Consider the following 17,614-nt stretch of genomic DNA (forward strand, 5'->3'; position numbering starts at 1 on the left):
TCCTGGGGACATAAATTTGAGCTGGAAATAGAGCATGAGCCAAGCCCTTCTCCTGGATTACCTCTGCTGATTGCTTTCACTTGGGATGAATGAAACCTTTCATTTCAATTGTATCTGACTCTTGTCAGAAGGTTCATGACTGACTAGAGCAACAATGGGGTGGCAGAGATGGATGAAACTGTTTTAGAAGTGTCATTCCTAAATAAGTTAAGATCAGCTTTAAACACTTAGGGAGAAAGCAAGAGGAGGTAGAACTGCATGACAGTTTTAAGATGAGATGCAGCCTATAACAGCCAGCTCTTCCCCCCTTCATGACTTGTACTTCCTTCAAGGAAAAGGTCATGGCTTCTCTCCCAGCTGCTGCGAGCCTTCCCCAGGCAGGAAGCATATCCTGTGTCCTGTTTTCTCCAGGGGCCATCAGCGGAGCAGAGGGGACCATGGCTTCCACTGTTCTGTTCTTAAGTGACCTAAGTACCCAAGCACTGGGTAGATCTCCCTCCCTTTCCAATGCTGAGCAGCTCACCCCAGGACTTTTCATAGTCCAGCAGCTTCTGGAGGTGACCAGAAGGGGAAAAACAAGCTATTCCCTTTGGATGCCTGGCTGACTATTTTTGTCAGATATGAAATTGCAGCAGTCACTGGGGGGGGGGGGGGGGGGGGGAGTAAATGTCTTGTGATTAAAAATTGCATCTGTGATTTCTTCCTGAGGAGAGGGGTGTATTTTCCTCACTGGATGAGAAACTGGAACATCTAGTACTGTGTGGCATATTAAGGTAGCAGCTTGCTATCTGTGGGCAAATGCATCCATATCCCTAAAAGGATTTGTACTTCTTCTCCCCCGTACTGGACATAATCCTGGGTGGGGGGAGATGTAGCAAGAAATGCAAAATAAAGTCCCTTGGTAGGTGCAAAGTCATGGCAAAACAGATGTGGCTGAGGGCCATATAATTTCTCCAGACTCCCAGGACACACATCTCTGTCTTTCCCATTCTTTCTGGGATATTTCCAGACCATCTTCTAGTTAGTGGGATTTGGTAACAATTCTTCCCATCCTTTGTTTCCCTGACATTGCACACTGAAACCATGTTGTGGCCACACCAGACCTGCCTATGTGTTTCCCTTGGCCTTCACCAGCTTGTGTGTCAGGTCACACCAGCAATAAGAAAAAGAGACTTCCTTTCCTGGGGATACTGACACCTCTTCCCATCTGGTACGGTATCCAGAAAAAAAAAAAAATAGTGATTACTGAGATTGTTTTGATCCTGATGGCACTGAGCTTTCTCCCCTAACCAGGACTTAAATGCTTGTTGAGCTCTGCCTATGGAAGTGCTGTAACAGCATAGCACTGATGGTCTTGTTTCACTATTAGAGCCAACATCAGACAGCTAATTGAGAGTAAAAAGACAGGACAACCATCTGGGGGGCTGAAGAATAGGAAATTCTTGAGACAGAGTTAATATTGCACTGTTCAAAGGGGAGTCCTGTGTTATAAAAGCCTTTGCATTTACCAGAGTTTCTCACTTGAATTACTTTAACCGCCTGCTAAGCGTTTGGCAGGATTGGCCTCCCCCTCTTCCCTCTTCTTGAATGAGCTGTTTTACCTTGTAATTGAAGGAATTCAACCTTGGGATCTCAGCATTGCTGAAGGCACAGCTTGTGTCAGGGAGCAAGGCATCCCTCCACCTGGCTCCCCCAGGTCACCACAGTGCCTCCAGGAGCCACGTAAAAATGCATGTGGCCCTGACTTTATCCCCTCATCCCTCATAACAGCCAGCTGTGTAGCAGGAGCCAGCCCCAGAAATGCAAAAGGATATTGCCTGAAGCTATCCATGCAACTCAGCACAGCACAAGGGTTGCCATCATGCTTAGCCTCTGTTTGCAAGCATAAGAGGATGAGGGCAGGGAATCTTTGCCACTTCTTCTTCACTCATCATTCAGTAGAGCTCCTTCCTATCTGCCATGTGAAAATGTTCAGTGGAAAGCTTTAAGGAGCTAAAGCCAGACTGCTGTGTATGTTCCTTATTTATACAGCATGTACAGCAGGGGTGGCACAAGGAAAGGCTACCAAGTATCCTGAGAGTAACTTAGTGGATTTAGAACATAGTCATTTAGGTCTTGGGTAGGAGGGAATTAAAATCAACAAGTCCTGTGATATTAGAGGCTGTTTTATCCACTTCTTTCAAATTTCTGTTCCATCTACGCAGAGGGAACCAAAAAATGCAAAAGGGATGTGGGCTCTTCTCTTCACTGATTCATAACAGATACACACTTGTGTCCAAGCCTTGCCCTGACATGGAGTACGGCGCAGCTCTCCCTGAAATAAACTGCAGCTCACACATATCTCAGGGTGGAACTTGGCTCTTAAACAAAGTTTAATGGGAGCCTGCTCTGGCTGAACTCTACTTATGACTTCATATTTTCCAGGGCTGTGCTGATGCTGTTTCTTTTTCTCTTTCTTTTTCTTTTTTTTTTTTTTTCCCTCTTTATACTAATAGGTGTTTCAGTGGGATAACTTGACCTTCTGATACTATTCCAAAGCACACTTCTTTGGAGGCAAGGGTAAATAGTTTAGGGATGTTATGAAAGAGCTTTGATAAATTTTCAAGCTCTTTCATGATTGTTCGAGAAGGCAGATATTTTCAGCCTGTTAGAATCAACTGGTGAATAAATCTGGGAATTGATAAAACAGAGAGGATGGGCAGAGTCTGTATCCTTGGTTCAACCATGTTTCTAATATTCATAAAATTGATTTTTTAAAAGCTTTCACTACTGGCTTAACAGTGCAGTTGGAAAGTGTGAGATCTGCCACCAACTTCAAAGTGAGCAGACGCAGCTTAACAGAGAGTGCTTTTATGAATCCTACCTTGCATATGTACCACTTTGTATTTCACTTTGTGTGTTGGAACAATTCCCTGCTTTGCTACAAGTGTAAATGGGACAGTAATGATTGCTGCTGTGCAGCTGCAGAGTGTGGTTGCTGCTGATTAATCTATGGCAAAGCAACATCCCTCCAGGAAGGCAGGGAGGGAGGGGCAGGGTCAGAGCTCTGCCTGAGGGTCCCTATTTTTACAGCTGAGAGGTCCCTTACTTCTTAGTACATTCCTATATATTCTTACACTGACAATACCATGTCCTCAACTTTTGCCAAGGCCTTCTACAGCCACTATATTTCAAAGGAATCACTTGGCTGTGAAAAAATTGAGTTTTCAGTTCTTTTAAGAGCAATCTAGCAAGGAATTATCTTGTTTTATCCAGCTCTTTTTTACCCTTGTGCTTCGCTTTTAGGGGAACCTGTTCATTCTGAGTGCAGATATATAATGTTCCTTACCTGCCTGAAAGAGCATTCCTGCCTTTTGCCCTTTCTGTCTGCACCTAACACACCCCTCCTTGTTAACAGAGCAACCAATAGTCAGACCACATGGTGGTGACTTGGATCATTTTACCAATAAGTAAATAACCCCTGCCCCCTTTTTTATTTATTTTTATTTTTTTTCCATTGGGCCAGTTTTCTGTTGGATCAGCTTGAATGGAAAAGGGTTAGGAGCAAGAATGCCCTTTTCAGCCGGAATGTAAGCAGCCAGCTCAAATCACAACAATTCAGTCTCAGCTTTCCCGCATGTGTATTTCATACATTTAGGAAAGGAACAGCCCAAAGGCTTTGCAGTAAGCCAAAAACACGTTGATCAGAGAAGTGCCTTAGCAAGCATTTGTTGCTATTGAAAAGTACCAGACCATATTTCTTTGCTTAATGACACACATTAATCCTCCATTGAAATTGCCAGAATTATCGAAGCTTAATCTGGCTTTAGAAGTTTAAAATATAGTCCAAACTATATAAAAATGAAGCATTATGACCAAAAAAGGAGCTGGAAAAAAAAAAAAATCTCAGTACCGTCTCTTTGGCTTTTCCTTTGTTGTTCAAACCACTAAAGACATTGCCTACATTCTTTGAATCATTTGAAAAAAAAAAAAAGTCATTTTTTTAAATTGGTGACCAAAATATGAATCTCATCCCATTACTTCCACCCACTGCCACTTCTGTTTTCAGTCCAGTTTCCTAATGAAATGAGTCTTATATGTTCCTGCTGTCTATCTGTCTGCTTAACCATCTGTTCATCCATCTGTCACTTCACATCAAGAACTTTTGGATCCACTAACCAGTTTCAACCAGATTTAAAAGAGAAGCAGAAGCCTCAGAGATGATTATGGTTCTCCAAGTTGTATGAAAGTCAACATTTGTCTACAGAGAGCCATTCAAGTGAGCAGTAACACAAAAATGGCTCCTTATTAGGAGAATAAACTAAAGAATGTTCTTCTCTATGTAGGAATATACTAGCAACACATTTTGGCAAGATCATAGAATGGCTCCGGTTGGAAGGGACCTTAAAGATCATATAACTCCAACCATCAGGATAAGGTTGCTTCTGAAAATATGACTGCACTTAGTATGCCTAATGCAGACATGTAAGGCACTATTTAAGCACCTGTTGGAGAGATATAGCACTGCTTATCAGTGCATGTCAAAGGCTCTGACTACCTTTTAGAAAGGCTAAGCCCTCAGCACAGGTTAGGAAAGGGATGGCTGAGCAATGCTAACAGTAATGGTTGGGATTTATTTTCCCTAATTATAGTCTCCAGAAACCTAGGCCTCTAATCTATGCTAGTCTTGTAAGTTGGCGTCTTGGCTGATAGGAAGAGAAGTTCCCACTCCCTCCCCCAGAATTCATCACACTTCTGCAGGAGCTGAATGGATTTCCCTGCAAGAAGGGGTGTCCTCTCTGCAGCACCTGTGGATATAGTGTAGATTATGTAGGCTCTTTTCTAGTGGTCAAACATCTCATCAGGCTAGTTATTATCTCTCCACCTACATGGTACTGACTGTTCATTCTTCATTAGGAGAGAGGAACATTATTAATGAATTGCTAATGAATCTCAAAACAGTGTAAGTCCCTCACTGAAAAATATTCAGTATATGGTTTCAATGCAGGTTTGTTGTTTGTTTTTTGTTGTTGTTTTTTTAATGCTCAGCTCTGTTAATGTGTTCAATATGCTATTTGCCAAATAAAGCCAGACAACTGTCCAAAAACAATGGACAAGAGAGACTTTTTTATTTTTTTTTCCCCCCAACAATTATTGCACAATCTGTCTAGAATTGCTCAGATGAATGACAGATGCTAAAGAATTTTTGCTAAAATTGCTCAACTCAATTCAGACAGCTTGGACTGACACATAAATGCTTTTCAGATAACAAAGCAGGCTTTGTCTTTTTTAATGCAGAAGATAAGCAAAAGAAATCTGCATGTTCATTGCAGAATCCTTGGAAAATGAGAAGTGTTGTTGCCCTGAGCTATATTTGCCTTGCAAGTTTCTAAGGTGTCTTATTTTTTTTTGTTTAATTTGTTCAATATTTAAAGCATTTCGAAGATTGTTTCCACTACAGATACCTCCATTAATAATATTAACCTCATCAGTGTTCCAGGAAAGATCTCTGTGTCCCTAAAGAGCATATGCTAAACATCCCGACATTTCCACTTGCAATGCTTAGTAGACAAGCACCTTAGGCAAGCATTGGTGTGGGAGCTGGCCGTAGCTGAATACAATTCATATGAAATAAGCAGGGGAACAGAGCACAGCCATCTCCTGTTTTCAAGAATTATCACCTGTAGAACTGCTTAGCTACAAAATATTGGTGGTGGGAATGAGACATAAAGGAAGAAACCTGACCATTTTGGGAAAATTATTATACTTTTCTAAGGATAGTAACTGGGCACTAAATCCTTTGAATTGTCAGGATAATATCTTTGTACATGACAGCAGGCTTTCACCAGCTTCCAGGTGATTTCTAGGTCACATCACCTGTAATTTAAGTACAAGGTCAAATCTTTTAATCTCAAAACTAGAAACAGACATTTAGCAGCTTTAATAAACTAATGGTCAAATTCCTTTCCTTTCATGTCCATGTGCATTAAAACAAGCTTTTTGCCAGCAGCAGAACCAGTGAGACACTCTTGCTTTTGGATTTATGTCCCCTAAATCCCACCACTGACATACACTGGCTCCCTTCCACAGTAGTTCTGCAGGGGAAGGGAAAGGACATTGCTGCAGCTCCTCTTTACCTACATGCATAACCACTGGAAAGCATGTGGTGACTGGACAAACAGTTGCTGCAAACCAAGCTTAAAATTACTGAGTTCTTACTGCCTTTCCTTCACTGCTGGACTAATCTGGTCTCCCTTTTCTCTCTAACCTGCAGTTTCCAGGATAATTGAGGCAAAGTGCTTGTCTTTGCCTGCTCTTCCTTTAAAATCCATTTGAGCTGAATAATGGAGTCAAAACTTCTAAAGGCTGTAAGGACAGATAGTCAGACATACAACGGGAACAGCTACATTTCACAGAGAAAATCAGCACAAAAAATGCTACCAAATGTATTTGGTGGAAATATTTAAAATACAAAACAAACAGCTCAGTCTGTCTTAGTTAGAGGGACTAATTTTGACTAATGTTTGTTTTGAATCATAACACATCCAGAAAAAGGGTGTGTTTCAGATGTGAACTAAAACCGAATCCTACGGAGTCATTAAGGTTATAAAATCAAGCTCATCAACATTAAAAAATACATAGATCACCTTATCCTCTGATGACATCATCAAAAGTCCTCAGAGTCAAGATTGAGGCTGGTAGACCATGTAGGTACACATTAAAAGCACATCTTGGTAAATAATTAGAAGCACTTCAGAGGTTGAATTGTCTTACTACATCATATAACCATTTACACAAGTGAAGGAATTGTCAATACATCACTTCCTCCTAGAACTCTTAGCCTCTGACTTTCCACTGAAATGTTCCAGCTGAAATTTTTATGCTTATGTTTCTAACATGTAAAGTTTAAGTCAGTGAGGTGTGCCTTTTCATGGGTTGTTTCTCAAGAATTAGAGGTTAAGTATCTGGTACAGGTTTTCAGATGGGTTTTCACCATATCCATCCTCAGCTACTTTGATTACCTGTGATCATTTGCAAAATTTGCAATGGTTAATCAATTGCTTTGCTTTAATCAATTGTTAATTGTTAATCAATGGTTAATCAATTTGCATTGCTTTGATCTCAGTGCATGAGTAAATGACTGTTTTGTTCTCATTTTGAGTCAGCAAAAATGACTAGAGTTTGAAGTTGTTGACTTTGGAGGAAAGTCAGGCAGAAATTATTTGGCAGATTCTCTGGATATTCAGTGTTTCTTTCAAAAGCTTCCCTATTGGAAAAAAAAAAAAAAAAGTTGTATTCTGTTCCAATGTGGAGTGGGACGGTGGAAGAAGGAAGCATACATGCAGGAAGACTGCCTAATCATGAACTGTAGCTTCTGGTTTGATTCATATCTCATTTGTCACTGCTTCTTTAATGAAGCAATAACAGATCAATTTATCTCCCCAGCAAAATGTACATTTGGAGTGTGAGCCAACTTTGTTATGGAGGAAAAATGTAAATTTAAATCTGCCCCTTCTAAAGGGGATACTGTCATTTAAATTCTCTTAGTGGATATACTGTGCTTAAATGACATCAGAATAAGTGGCTGATATTCAGGCACCCCAAGCAAATGAGAAAAAATACTTCTAGTAAGCAAAAATAAAACTATATATGTATATAGGGGGGGGATAGGGGGATAAATAGAAAAGTTTGATATAACTAAAAAAAGTCTGTGGTTCGTTTAGATAATGTAGCCCTTTCAACCATTTTCTTCTATTTCTTATGTTTTAGTTGATTTTTTTCTTCAAAATATAGAGTATCTGTTCAGTTTTAAGAAAATACTTTTTTTTTCAACTAAATTTCCCAAATGTCATTAACACTTTCTCCTTTCTTCCTCTTATCATTAAGGGATATCATACCACTATTTTTTGACAAACTGACTTTTAGTGTATTTCTCCATCTCTGATTTTCTCCAAATATCAAGTGCAATTCAGTTTAACAAAAGAAAGAGAAATGTGGGTGATGCCATTACTCCCTGAAACATTGGGAAAAAAAATTGTTTTATTTATCTATTCTAGAAAGGTACAAAATAATTTGATGACACTGTATACCAAAATCAGATCTGAGCTACTAAAATTATGTGGCAATCCTAATCTAATTAAACTAATGTAATATGCCCTTTATGCTTACTGCATTATACAGTTTGAAAACTCTTGAACAGACCATGATTTTAATTGAAAGAGAATGGATTTTTTCTTCTCAGAATGAATGACAAAGTACTTACTATCCGGGATAGCAAGGAGATTGGGCCCAGTGCATTTTTATTTTGTAGATATTTTTAATCTGCATGATTTACTTTACACACGGAGCACAGTCCATTTACTTACGCAAAAGATCATGCGGCTGTTGTATCTTACCATTATTGTCATTATAATAATTTAGTATATAAATGGCAGCCAAATTATTCTGTCTCTTGTCCAGATTGACAGATGAGAATCTGTTCCTTAATTTTGAAAGAACAGCCTTGATGTGTTTCGTTATCTAATGGGAGATGGTGATGGCTTTTTCAGCAGAACGTGTCAAATTGATGGGTTCAGGCTGATGACCCTTTTGGATAAGACATGCCAGTTCTGCCTGGGCATTACACATTTAGTGCAAATATTAAAATATATAATGACTTTTTTTTTTTTTTAAATCCAGAGAGGCCTCAGTGTTATGCATCTGATATCATAACACAGGCCAGAGAGCAACCTGAACAATTAACATATTTTTAACATTAAGTTTTCAGGAGTTTGTTCAACTCGTTTTTACACATGCAGCTGTAGTGAACCAGTTCTAACTGTAGCTTGTAAATTAAATCAGTATGCTAAGGTTAATAGATTAATGATTTTCTCATGAATGCAATGTGTTGGCAAGGCACAAACATAAACCAAAGGGCAAGGAGGACACACCACAGTTGCATAAACAATGGAGAAGTTAAGACTTCATTAGTTCTTCAATGCTAAATGTGGGGTAAGAAAAGTCTTGCATCAGTGATGACAATAGAGACACATTAACATCTGTTTTTACAGTCGAGAGGAGTGCTGACTGTACAAGAGCATACAACGAACAAAAAGAGCCCCTGAGAAGGGAGCAGTTAAAGGAAATAAAGTTTTATATTTATTTTATTTAAAAATAAAAATTGCAGAAATTATGTTAAAAGTTTTTAACAATAACATAAGCTTCCTAGTGGTCTCCATAGATTCAAAAGTTTACAACATTTTAATGAACCCAATCAGGCACCTTACTACCACCCACCTTCAGTGGAAGCAACTGGATCAGTGATGAATGTTTTTGAACCCCCACTCAAAATCTTTACATGAAAAGGCAGTCAACCTTCAAAATTAAGATTTTTTAAAATAAAGCAAAAAGCATATGATATCTTGTATTATGTCAATTGATACAGGAAAAAAAAAAAAAAAGACAATTTACTAGACTCCTTGTAGGTATTGCTGAGTAAAGTGTCTTTCATTAGCCTCAAGTTACACTTAAAATTCACTTTCAAATGTATGATGTGTGAAAGATCAATCAATAAAGAGGGAAAATCCTTGTCTGAACTATGTTCATATCTGGCTTGAATCACGAGCTGGATCTTAGACAGTTTGAACATACCCCTTGTTTACCAGAAGTCCATAGATGGATCATAATAATATTTAAGACAAAACAATTAAACAATTAATAGTTGAATTCTCAAGGCATATTTCAGCCTACAGGCTACTTACACATCTCTTGACCTGTAGTCAGTATCTGCAAAGCATATCCGTGGACACCAAACTCACGTTGGGTTGTTCCTCACTTGTAAAAGTCCTACCAGCAGGAGTTGGTTTTTTTTTTTTTTTTTTTTTCATACAGAGGTTAGATGAGCCAATTAAAAAGGAAATCTTACAGCATGTTTTCTAGTCTGCATACCTAAGAAGGAAAACACTGCACGATTCATCACTATGCATCATTTAAGTGGGTTGAATGAATTTAAAGTGTTTCTTATGCAACAAAGAGGCACATAGGAGAGCAAATGGGAAAAGCACTAAGAAAAGCACTTAGAGACCTACCTGAGTGTAATTTAGCAGCTAAGACTACGTCCAAGATTACAGCCACAAGCAGACAGCAATAGAGCATCATGATAAGGGTTGGCTTAGGTTTCTGTGAATCAGAAGCACAAGCCTGTGGGCAGGAAAATCCGGAAAGGCAGGAGAAGTAGTGCTGCCTGACTGGTGTCAAGTGGCTTTGTAAATTGTAGTGCAAAAGCTGCTTATCACACATAGATATCTGTATACTTATTCTGCTTGACTCACCCACTCCAAAACTGCAGTATCTCTCACAGCTGCAAGGGATTCATGAAGATGAATCCCTGTAAGCTCACGCTTTTGTTTATGTATTCAGTGCTGTTTAGTAGTAAACACTTGTCCACCTTTAGTTTGGAGTTTTATCTTAGGAAATAAGAGAGACACTGAGAAGTTTGAGGTAAGGTATATGTCATCCCATCAGGTTGCCCTTCTGAATTGCACAGCAAAGATTTAGTACTTCACGCTAGTAGACTAGAGTTATCCTGTAGGATGATTCCCATGTTTTCCTTGTCAAATATTCCAAAAGGTGATCCCTTAGCAAATACAATTTTCTTTTCATGCCTTTTCCTTGTGCAAATCCATAATAAGCAAACAGGTAGGTATTTAAATTGCTAACTACAATGCTGACTGAAAAACCACTAAGGCTGCAAGCACTGGAAGCACTGGATTTTTTTTATTTTTTTTTCTGGAAGCTCCATTAGCAGGTGAAAACAATACCCGAAATATAAGGTGATATTAAATAAATATCTAAAGTGTATATATATATATATAATTATTATTATTTATAATATAATCATAAATATAATTATGTAGATTATATTATATATAATTATAATATCTTATTTATATATATACTTTATATATATATACTTTATATATATAAAGTAAATATAAAACATAATCTAAAATCTGTGCTTTCTATGCTGGGTGGGAGAGAATACCTACATATTTCAGGAACAAATACACCCCTTCCTCTCACCGTGTAAGCAAAATGTCCTGTTTAGTTTGCATCTCTTCACATGGTTATACTTCTAAAGTAGCTTACTGATAAGTCTTGCATCTTTATGAATACCTGAAGGGAGGGGGCAAAGAAGATAGAACCAGGCTCTTTTCAGTGGTGCCCAGTGCCAGGATAAGAGGCAATGGGCACAAACTGGCACACAGGAGTTTCTGTCTGAACACCAGGAAGCACTTCTGTGCTGTGCAGGTGATGGAGCACTGGCACAGGCTGCCCAGAGAGGTGGTGGAGTCTCCTTCTTGAAGCCTTCTAGATGTGGTCCTGGCCAGCCAGCTCTGGGTGGCCCTGCTTGAGCAGAGGTCTGACCAGATGGCCTCTAGAGATCCTTTTCAAATGTAATTATTCGGTGATTCTGTGATATATCTGGGTTGTCCTAATACTCTGTGTTTCCTTTAAAGTCTTGTTTCCTGATGTCACAAAATTATGCCAAAACTTCACTTTTCATCCACAGAGTGTATTTGGTCTTTAGAACTGTGGAAAAGAGCTAGAAAGTAAGACTTGAATGCATCTCAAGCATGAAAGAAAGGGAGAAAAAAATGTATTATTTTAAGGGGATGATCATAATTTTGAGCAGGGAGTGACTTATAGCTTTTAGTGACTCAGATTTGGAATTTAAAGAACAAAGGAAACTGTCACAACTGCCAGGAGAAATGTATAGCAAAATAAGGAGAGAGCTGAACCTCAAACATTCTCACTGTTGGACCTGCCTTCTTGAAACAAGTGCTCCTCATCCAAAGTGGAGTGGAAGCAGTTTAAAATAGAAAAACTATCAAAATTAACAAAATTCAAGTTTTATTGTAAAAAAAAAAAAAAATCACACCTGGAGGAGAAGGTTTAACAGATTTACTGACAAATTTAGCAGGAAAAATCATCACTGGCTACGTTAACATGAAAGCTACTTGTACTGGCTTTTCACCTTTGAAGTGCTAAGCCAGAGATCTACTTGCAGTATTACAGAGTCAGAAACATTCCTGAGGCTTTCAGAGGCTGCTGCATTCTTGGCATGATTTGACTGATAAGAATGAGACAGGTAGCAATTGTCATTCTATTGCAAAATTCCGTATCTGTAAGTTTATGGACAGAACTGGAATTTGATGAATTTCAGGTCATGGCACAAAGGCATTTCTTTTGCTTCATTCTGGCTTTTAGAAACATACTTTCCAACGACAGACAATTTGATTTGTATGTTCTATTCTTGATTTAGCTAACCCATTCTGATGGCCAGGAGTTTTATGAAAAACAAGTTTTCCCAGGCTCGTTGCTTTCTGTGTCTCATGGTAACCAATGGCACTAAATAACAACACTGTCTAAACACATTCGGGACCAGATTGTAGCTATGGACAAGGGCCAGTATAACAGTGAGAGGAAGTTTTGCGAGGGCAGTTTAGCAATAGATAATGCAAAAGATGTCTTTGAAACAAAGGCAAATAACCAAAACAGGTGCAACAGCAGTTACTGAAGTACAGACCTTTGAGTGCTCTGCATGCTAAGAAGAGCAGAATAAAGAAGATGTAAGAGGGCTCCAGCTAACAACATTTGCTTAGCTAAAAATTCTGTCAGTACATTCAATATCTTTTCTGCTTAGGGAATTGAAGATTCAGTCCTATGGCATTGCAGTTTATTTCCCACGCAGGCCAAGCGGAAGTTCAAAAAGAACATGCTGAGATTCTTGGCCAAGCGTGTTCCTGTCCGGATGGTGGCTGTTGTCTCACCCTTACTGGGCCCCTTACTGGGAAGATGGCATCATTTGATGAGCACATGCCTTGCATTTTCCTTAGTCGTGTTTAGTGAAGGGTGATAACATTTCAGTCTTGAATGACTCTGATACCTTCCCCCCACCTAGAAATATTATTATATTGCTATGTATCACATTGCTATTTTTGGACAAAGTGAAATCTCAAAGAACTGCGAGACAGGCACTGAGGGTCACTCTCTCCCCTCCATCATCCTTGCTCCATAACTGCTCTGGGGAGCAGACCCTGGAAAATTCAGGCCGTTGGCGGTAGCTGCAGTGTCCTGACACTCCAGAGGATGCAGCAAAAGTCAACAAAAGCCAGCTGAGAGTGACAGTGAGGCCTTTCTGGCCTGGTAAAAAATGGACACACAAAGGAAAAGTAGGACTCTCATCCTTGCAGTAAAATGAGAACTGCGGTGAATGAAGCCTCATCACCGTGCTAGCTGTTTGCTGAATGGCAAGAACATTGTCAGCTTAACAGATCAGTGCCAACTACACGATAGCTCAGGATGGGGCCGTCACTCTTCTGAAAACTTAGAAAGTACAGTGTTACAATGAAAACTTTTTTGCAAAGTGATGATATTGTAATCCATTATCTAAAAGCACTTTGGTGGCAAGTACCAGAGATAAGGCACCTGCTTGTTATCTACATCCGAGAGACACATGGAAAGAACAGAAAAGAACTGGCAGTTACTCACCTACCTTTTTATAATTAATGAATCATGATTTGATCTGGAATTAATGTTTGGAACCAAGTTATGTGGTTAGGGAAGCACTTTAGAATTCACACCTTTAAGTATTTGATTTCTGTAGAGGAGCTTGTTTTTTGGCATGCAGCATATATTTGGTACATTATGAAATACAGAGCAGTTTGACCTTGAAGCAATTAATCTCTTCTGAGGTACATGGGTTTTGAATGGATATAGACATAATTAGAGCTTTTAAATTACACAAGGCATGCTCAATCTTTCCATCTGGAAGAAAATGTGGGAAGGACATCTGTGGGAGAGGAAAGGCCTTTCTCCTTCCAGAAAAAAAACATGTCCCATGACTGGGAAGAGAGGGATTCTTTGACTCTCACTCTCAGCTCTCCTCAATTTATTACAATCTGATATGAGACTAGTCATGAGTAAGGAGATAGCTTCTGACACTATCTTACCCTTACATTGGCTATCACACATTTAGCCAAAGAGACAGACATCAGCCATTGATATCAGTACCGCTGCTGAGTTTATTAGAAGGACTTGGAATTAACATTTTTACATTTTCGAGAGAACTTTTCTATCTGCTGCATTTACCAATAGGAAGAAAGAGAAAGAGAGAGAGAGAGAGAGGGAGAGAGAGCTCTCACATAAAACTAGTTGCCTTGTTAGGACAACAAAAGCATTTAGAATTGCAGAAATGATACAATAATAAAAAAATTAAGAGTGTCCTGTCATAAAACTAGCATGAACAAACCCCAGGAATTTATCACCTTCTCAGACACCCACATAATTCAAGAGTAAATGAGATGATACCAATGACATGAGATAAAGAGCTGAAAATAAGATGAGATCTGTACCTTGATCATCTACAGAGAAGCTAGCAAAGAAATGCTCATCTATGTGAATTTACTTTCAATAAAGGTCTATATCAGATAATAAGGAGAGAAAAATCCTCACTGGTTTTTAGGATTTTTGTTCTTCTTCCCTCCAAAACACTCTGCCTATTCATTAGTTGTTTTGGATATTTTTAGTAAGTTCAATAATTAAATAATCAAAATGCAATTCAAATTCTAACTGCTCTTTGAGCACCTTACAACCTCTTAGACCAACTTCTTACACGTTGAAGGGATATGTCAGATACTTCTCTTTTGCTTTCAAATTGCAAAACTATATATATTTTTTAAGGAATTATAATCCAGTAAAGAAAGTAATTTGATTTATCAACACAAAATTCAGACTTACTCTAAGCAAGGACTGTTTTTCACCACATGCATAACAGGATTTTCTTGATTCCAAATGTAGGTTTAAAATAAAATAAATGCTAAGATTAAAAAGAGAATATTCCAGATGAATAAATACTAATTAAAATCAATAGAGCTAAATTAATTTGCAAGATCCGGATCATAGCCTAAAAGCCATAAACAGGAAAATAAATAGGTGTCAATATTTCTTTTCCCTAAAAACTACCTTTCTGAATGTAATCACAGTACCTGAACACTCTTAATTTAATCATTCACTGGAGGATGTTACAGGTAACTGCTCATAATAAGCAGTAGGTGTTTCCCTGAGGGCCAGGATAGTTTGCATAATGTGCTAGCTATTTTTTTTCTAGTGTTATAGTGAAAGAAAACTGTTACAGTACAGCCAGTTCTAATGAGATATTTCATAAATGTCTTTTGCTAATGAGAGATCTTGTTTAAGTTCTGAGTTTCAGAGGTTAAAATAATACAGCACCACTAGAACAGTTGATGCTGTTACATGTAATCCAACTCCTTTTTTTTTTTCTTTAATTAACTTTTGTATCTTCTGATCTATTTATAGATGGAGACATCGAGAACTCCTCAGCTGGAGCAGATGTGGCTGTTATTGGAGGTAAGTAGCAGATCATACTTAGCGGTACCATTAGAATTAAAACAGCAGGATGGTTGGTTTCTTGCATTTTGCAAACCCCCTACTTTGCTGACAAGACAACAGGAGCAGCACAATTAGAGTTAATTAGGCCAGTGGGAAATCTGCTCCCAGAGGGGCTATTGGCAAGATAACGAGATGAGATAATGAGCATAAACCATCAAGCAGTACCACCCCCATCCATTCTTCCTTTTAGACCAGAATCTAAATGTCCAGTAGCAAAGTCAACCTCTGATATTCCTCATCATTCCCTGGTCCAAGACTATCATATAATACAGAACTGGTGTGACATCTTTGATTTGAATCACACTAACTCACACCAACGGACCCTTTATTCTTACAGAACATACCACAGAGCATTTCCTGGTGTTCCATTAAAGCTCCCTCATGCATTTAAACTAAATACAGTTGTCAGGATAAATGAACAAAGCTATGTTCACAGAGAGAACCCTGTCTTTTTACTTTTATTGTGTTTGTTCATTTCCATGCTAACGCACTAATTTCAGCCATTCACAAGGGGGTATACCAATCATTAGTGCAAATTGGAGAGGTTCTGTTATATTTCCCTCAGGTCCCATCTCCTGTAACTTTAATTTCAGCTTTCTATGAACAAGTAGCAGGTAAATTGATTTGTACTTAGTCCCCTAGGCTTATTAATATTGTGCTATATCTAAAGCCTATTAAAGCCTCTTGTGTCAAGGGATACCAGTGAGGTCCTAAAAACTGATGAAGCCCCCAGCGCAACTAAGATATTATTGTAAACCTAAACTTCTCTGTATGAGCAATTTAATTTCTGCTAGCAATAACTTCACTTTCCAGAATCAGGCACCATAAAATCTGTGGGATAGCATTGCAAGCATATTTTTTAAGATAGAGTTATCATTTCTGTTCACATTGCCAATGTTCTGTTCAGTCCCCCATCTTCACGTCAATAGAGTATCCAAACTTGGTTACTTATGCTGATAAATCCAAAGCTTTGGAGATACCTGCTGCTGACACATATCTTGAACACGGGGGACAGAAGAGATGCACTCTCTACACACCCTTCATTGTCACTGCAGAATAGCAGGCCTTTCCAGGGAGTGATTCATCTGTCCAAACACAGACATTTGTTTCTAGGACACTAGACCCTCTGGTCTACTGACTGTAGAAGAAGCCCAAGAGGACTAACTCAGATGGAGCCTCCTGTACTGTAGATGCCTACAGTTAATCAGATGAAATCCTACCTATTGCATCCTCACAGCAGCTTCACACTCTCCACATACATTTTTGTTGTTTGTTTGTTTGTTTGTTTTTCTTTTTCCCTAGGATTATCCTATTCTGGTGCTTCTTATTGTGTATTTCTTTAATATTTGGTTTACTTCTTTAATCCCCTGGTCCTGGAGTCACATGAACATAGAATCAGCTCAGTATTGTGTACTTATATAGAATTACAGCTAAAGAGCTTAGAAGCACATCCAAGTGGTATCTAAAAAGTGTTTAAAAAAAAAAAAGAGAGAGAGAGAGAGAGAGAGAGAGAAAAGAAAAAAATGTAAAAAGCATAGAAGTTCAATAAATCAGCTTCATAATACTTTAGTTATTTTTTGGATTCTTAAATGGTCAATTTGATCTGAGAGGAAGGGTATAGACGTTGTACTTCTTTAGCTATGGACTTATCAGTGGTGCCTCTTTTTCTGGACTTCCACCTTTCTTTATAGAAAAAGAAAAAAAAAAAAAGGAAGGACTCTGGGAAGAGAGGACATGAAGTGTTCTCCTAGTACACAATCATCCCTAGAGAATTACTTTCCTTCACTAGGAGTGCTTCCATTCACAGTTTAGTCCTACGCACATTTAGGTTGCCTATGGAAATTTTTGTCTAGTCAACACACGGCTAGTGATTAGTTTTAGTCTGGGAGACAGCAGAGAAGTTCTACCCATAACCCCTTCCTCCTCCCAGGTGTCACTTCCACATTCATTACAATACAGCTTTCTTAATTAGAGCACAGCATGAGATGGCAGCTCCCAAATATAAAGCAGTACTGCAGGCACATGGCTCCTGCTACTTGTTGAATGTCTCCTAAGAAATATTCAGTGGCCTTTACTCCTCCTGAAATTGAATACTCTCAGTGGGGCAGGATCAGGTTTCCTGCAAACTACCCAGGATATATGGTACCATAAAGATGAAAGAAACATATTGGTTTTGCTTTAG

General features: G+C 38.6%; 1 protein-coding gene across 4 annotated transcripts in view; it reads left to right on the forward strand.

Annotated features, from left to right (window-relative positions):
• The window catches only part of GYPC (glycophorin C (Gerbich blood group)), a 71,665-nt gene that overhangs the window by 11,263 nt on the left and 42,788 nt on the right, over positions 1 to 17,614 (forward strand). For all 4 annotated transcript variants that reach the window (XR_007708513.1, XR_007708512.1, XR_007708511.1 and 1 more), the window contains exon 2: positions 15,340 to 15,390. Coding sequence is in view for 1 of the 4 variants with exons in the window: in XM_035571533.2 (XP_035427426.1) it covers positions 15,340 to 15,390 (51 nt within the window). In the remaining 3 variants the exon portion in view is untranslated. The remainder of the gene's footprint in view (positions 1 to 15,339; positions 15,391 to 17,614) is intronic.

This window comes from Cygnus atratus, chromosome 6, assembly GCF_013377495.2.
Source record: "Cygnus atratus isolate AKBS03 ecotype Queensland, Australia chromosome 6, CAtr_DNAZoo_HiC_assembly, whole genome shotgun sequence".
Taxonomy (NCBI): Eukaryota; Metazoa; Chordata; class Aves; order Anseriformes; family Anatidae; genus Cygnus; species Cygnus atratus.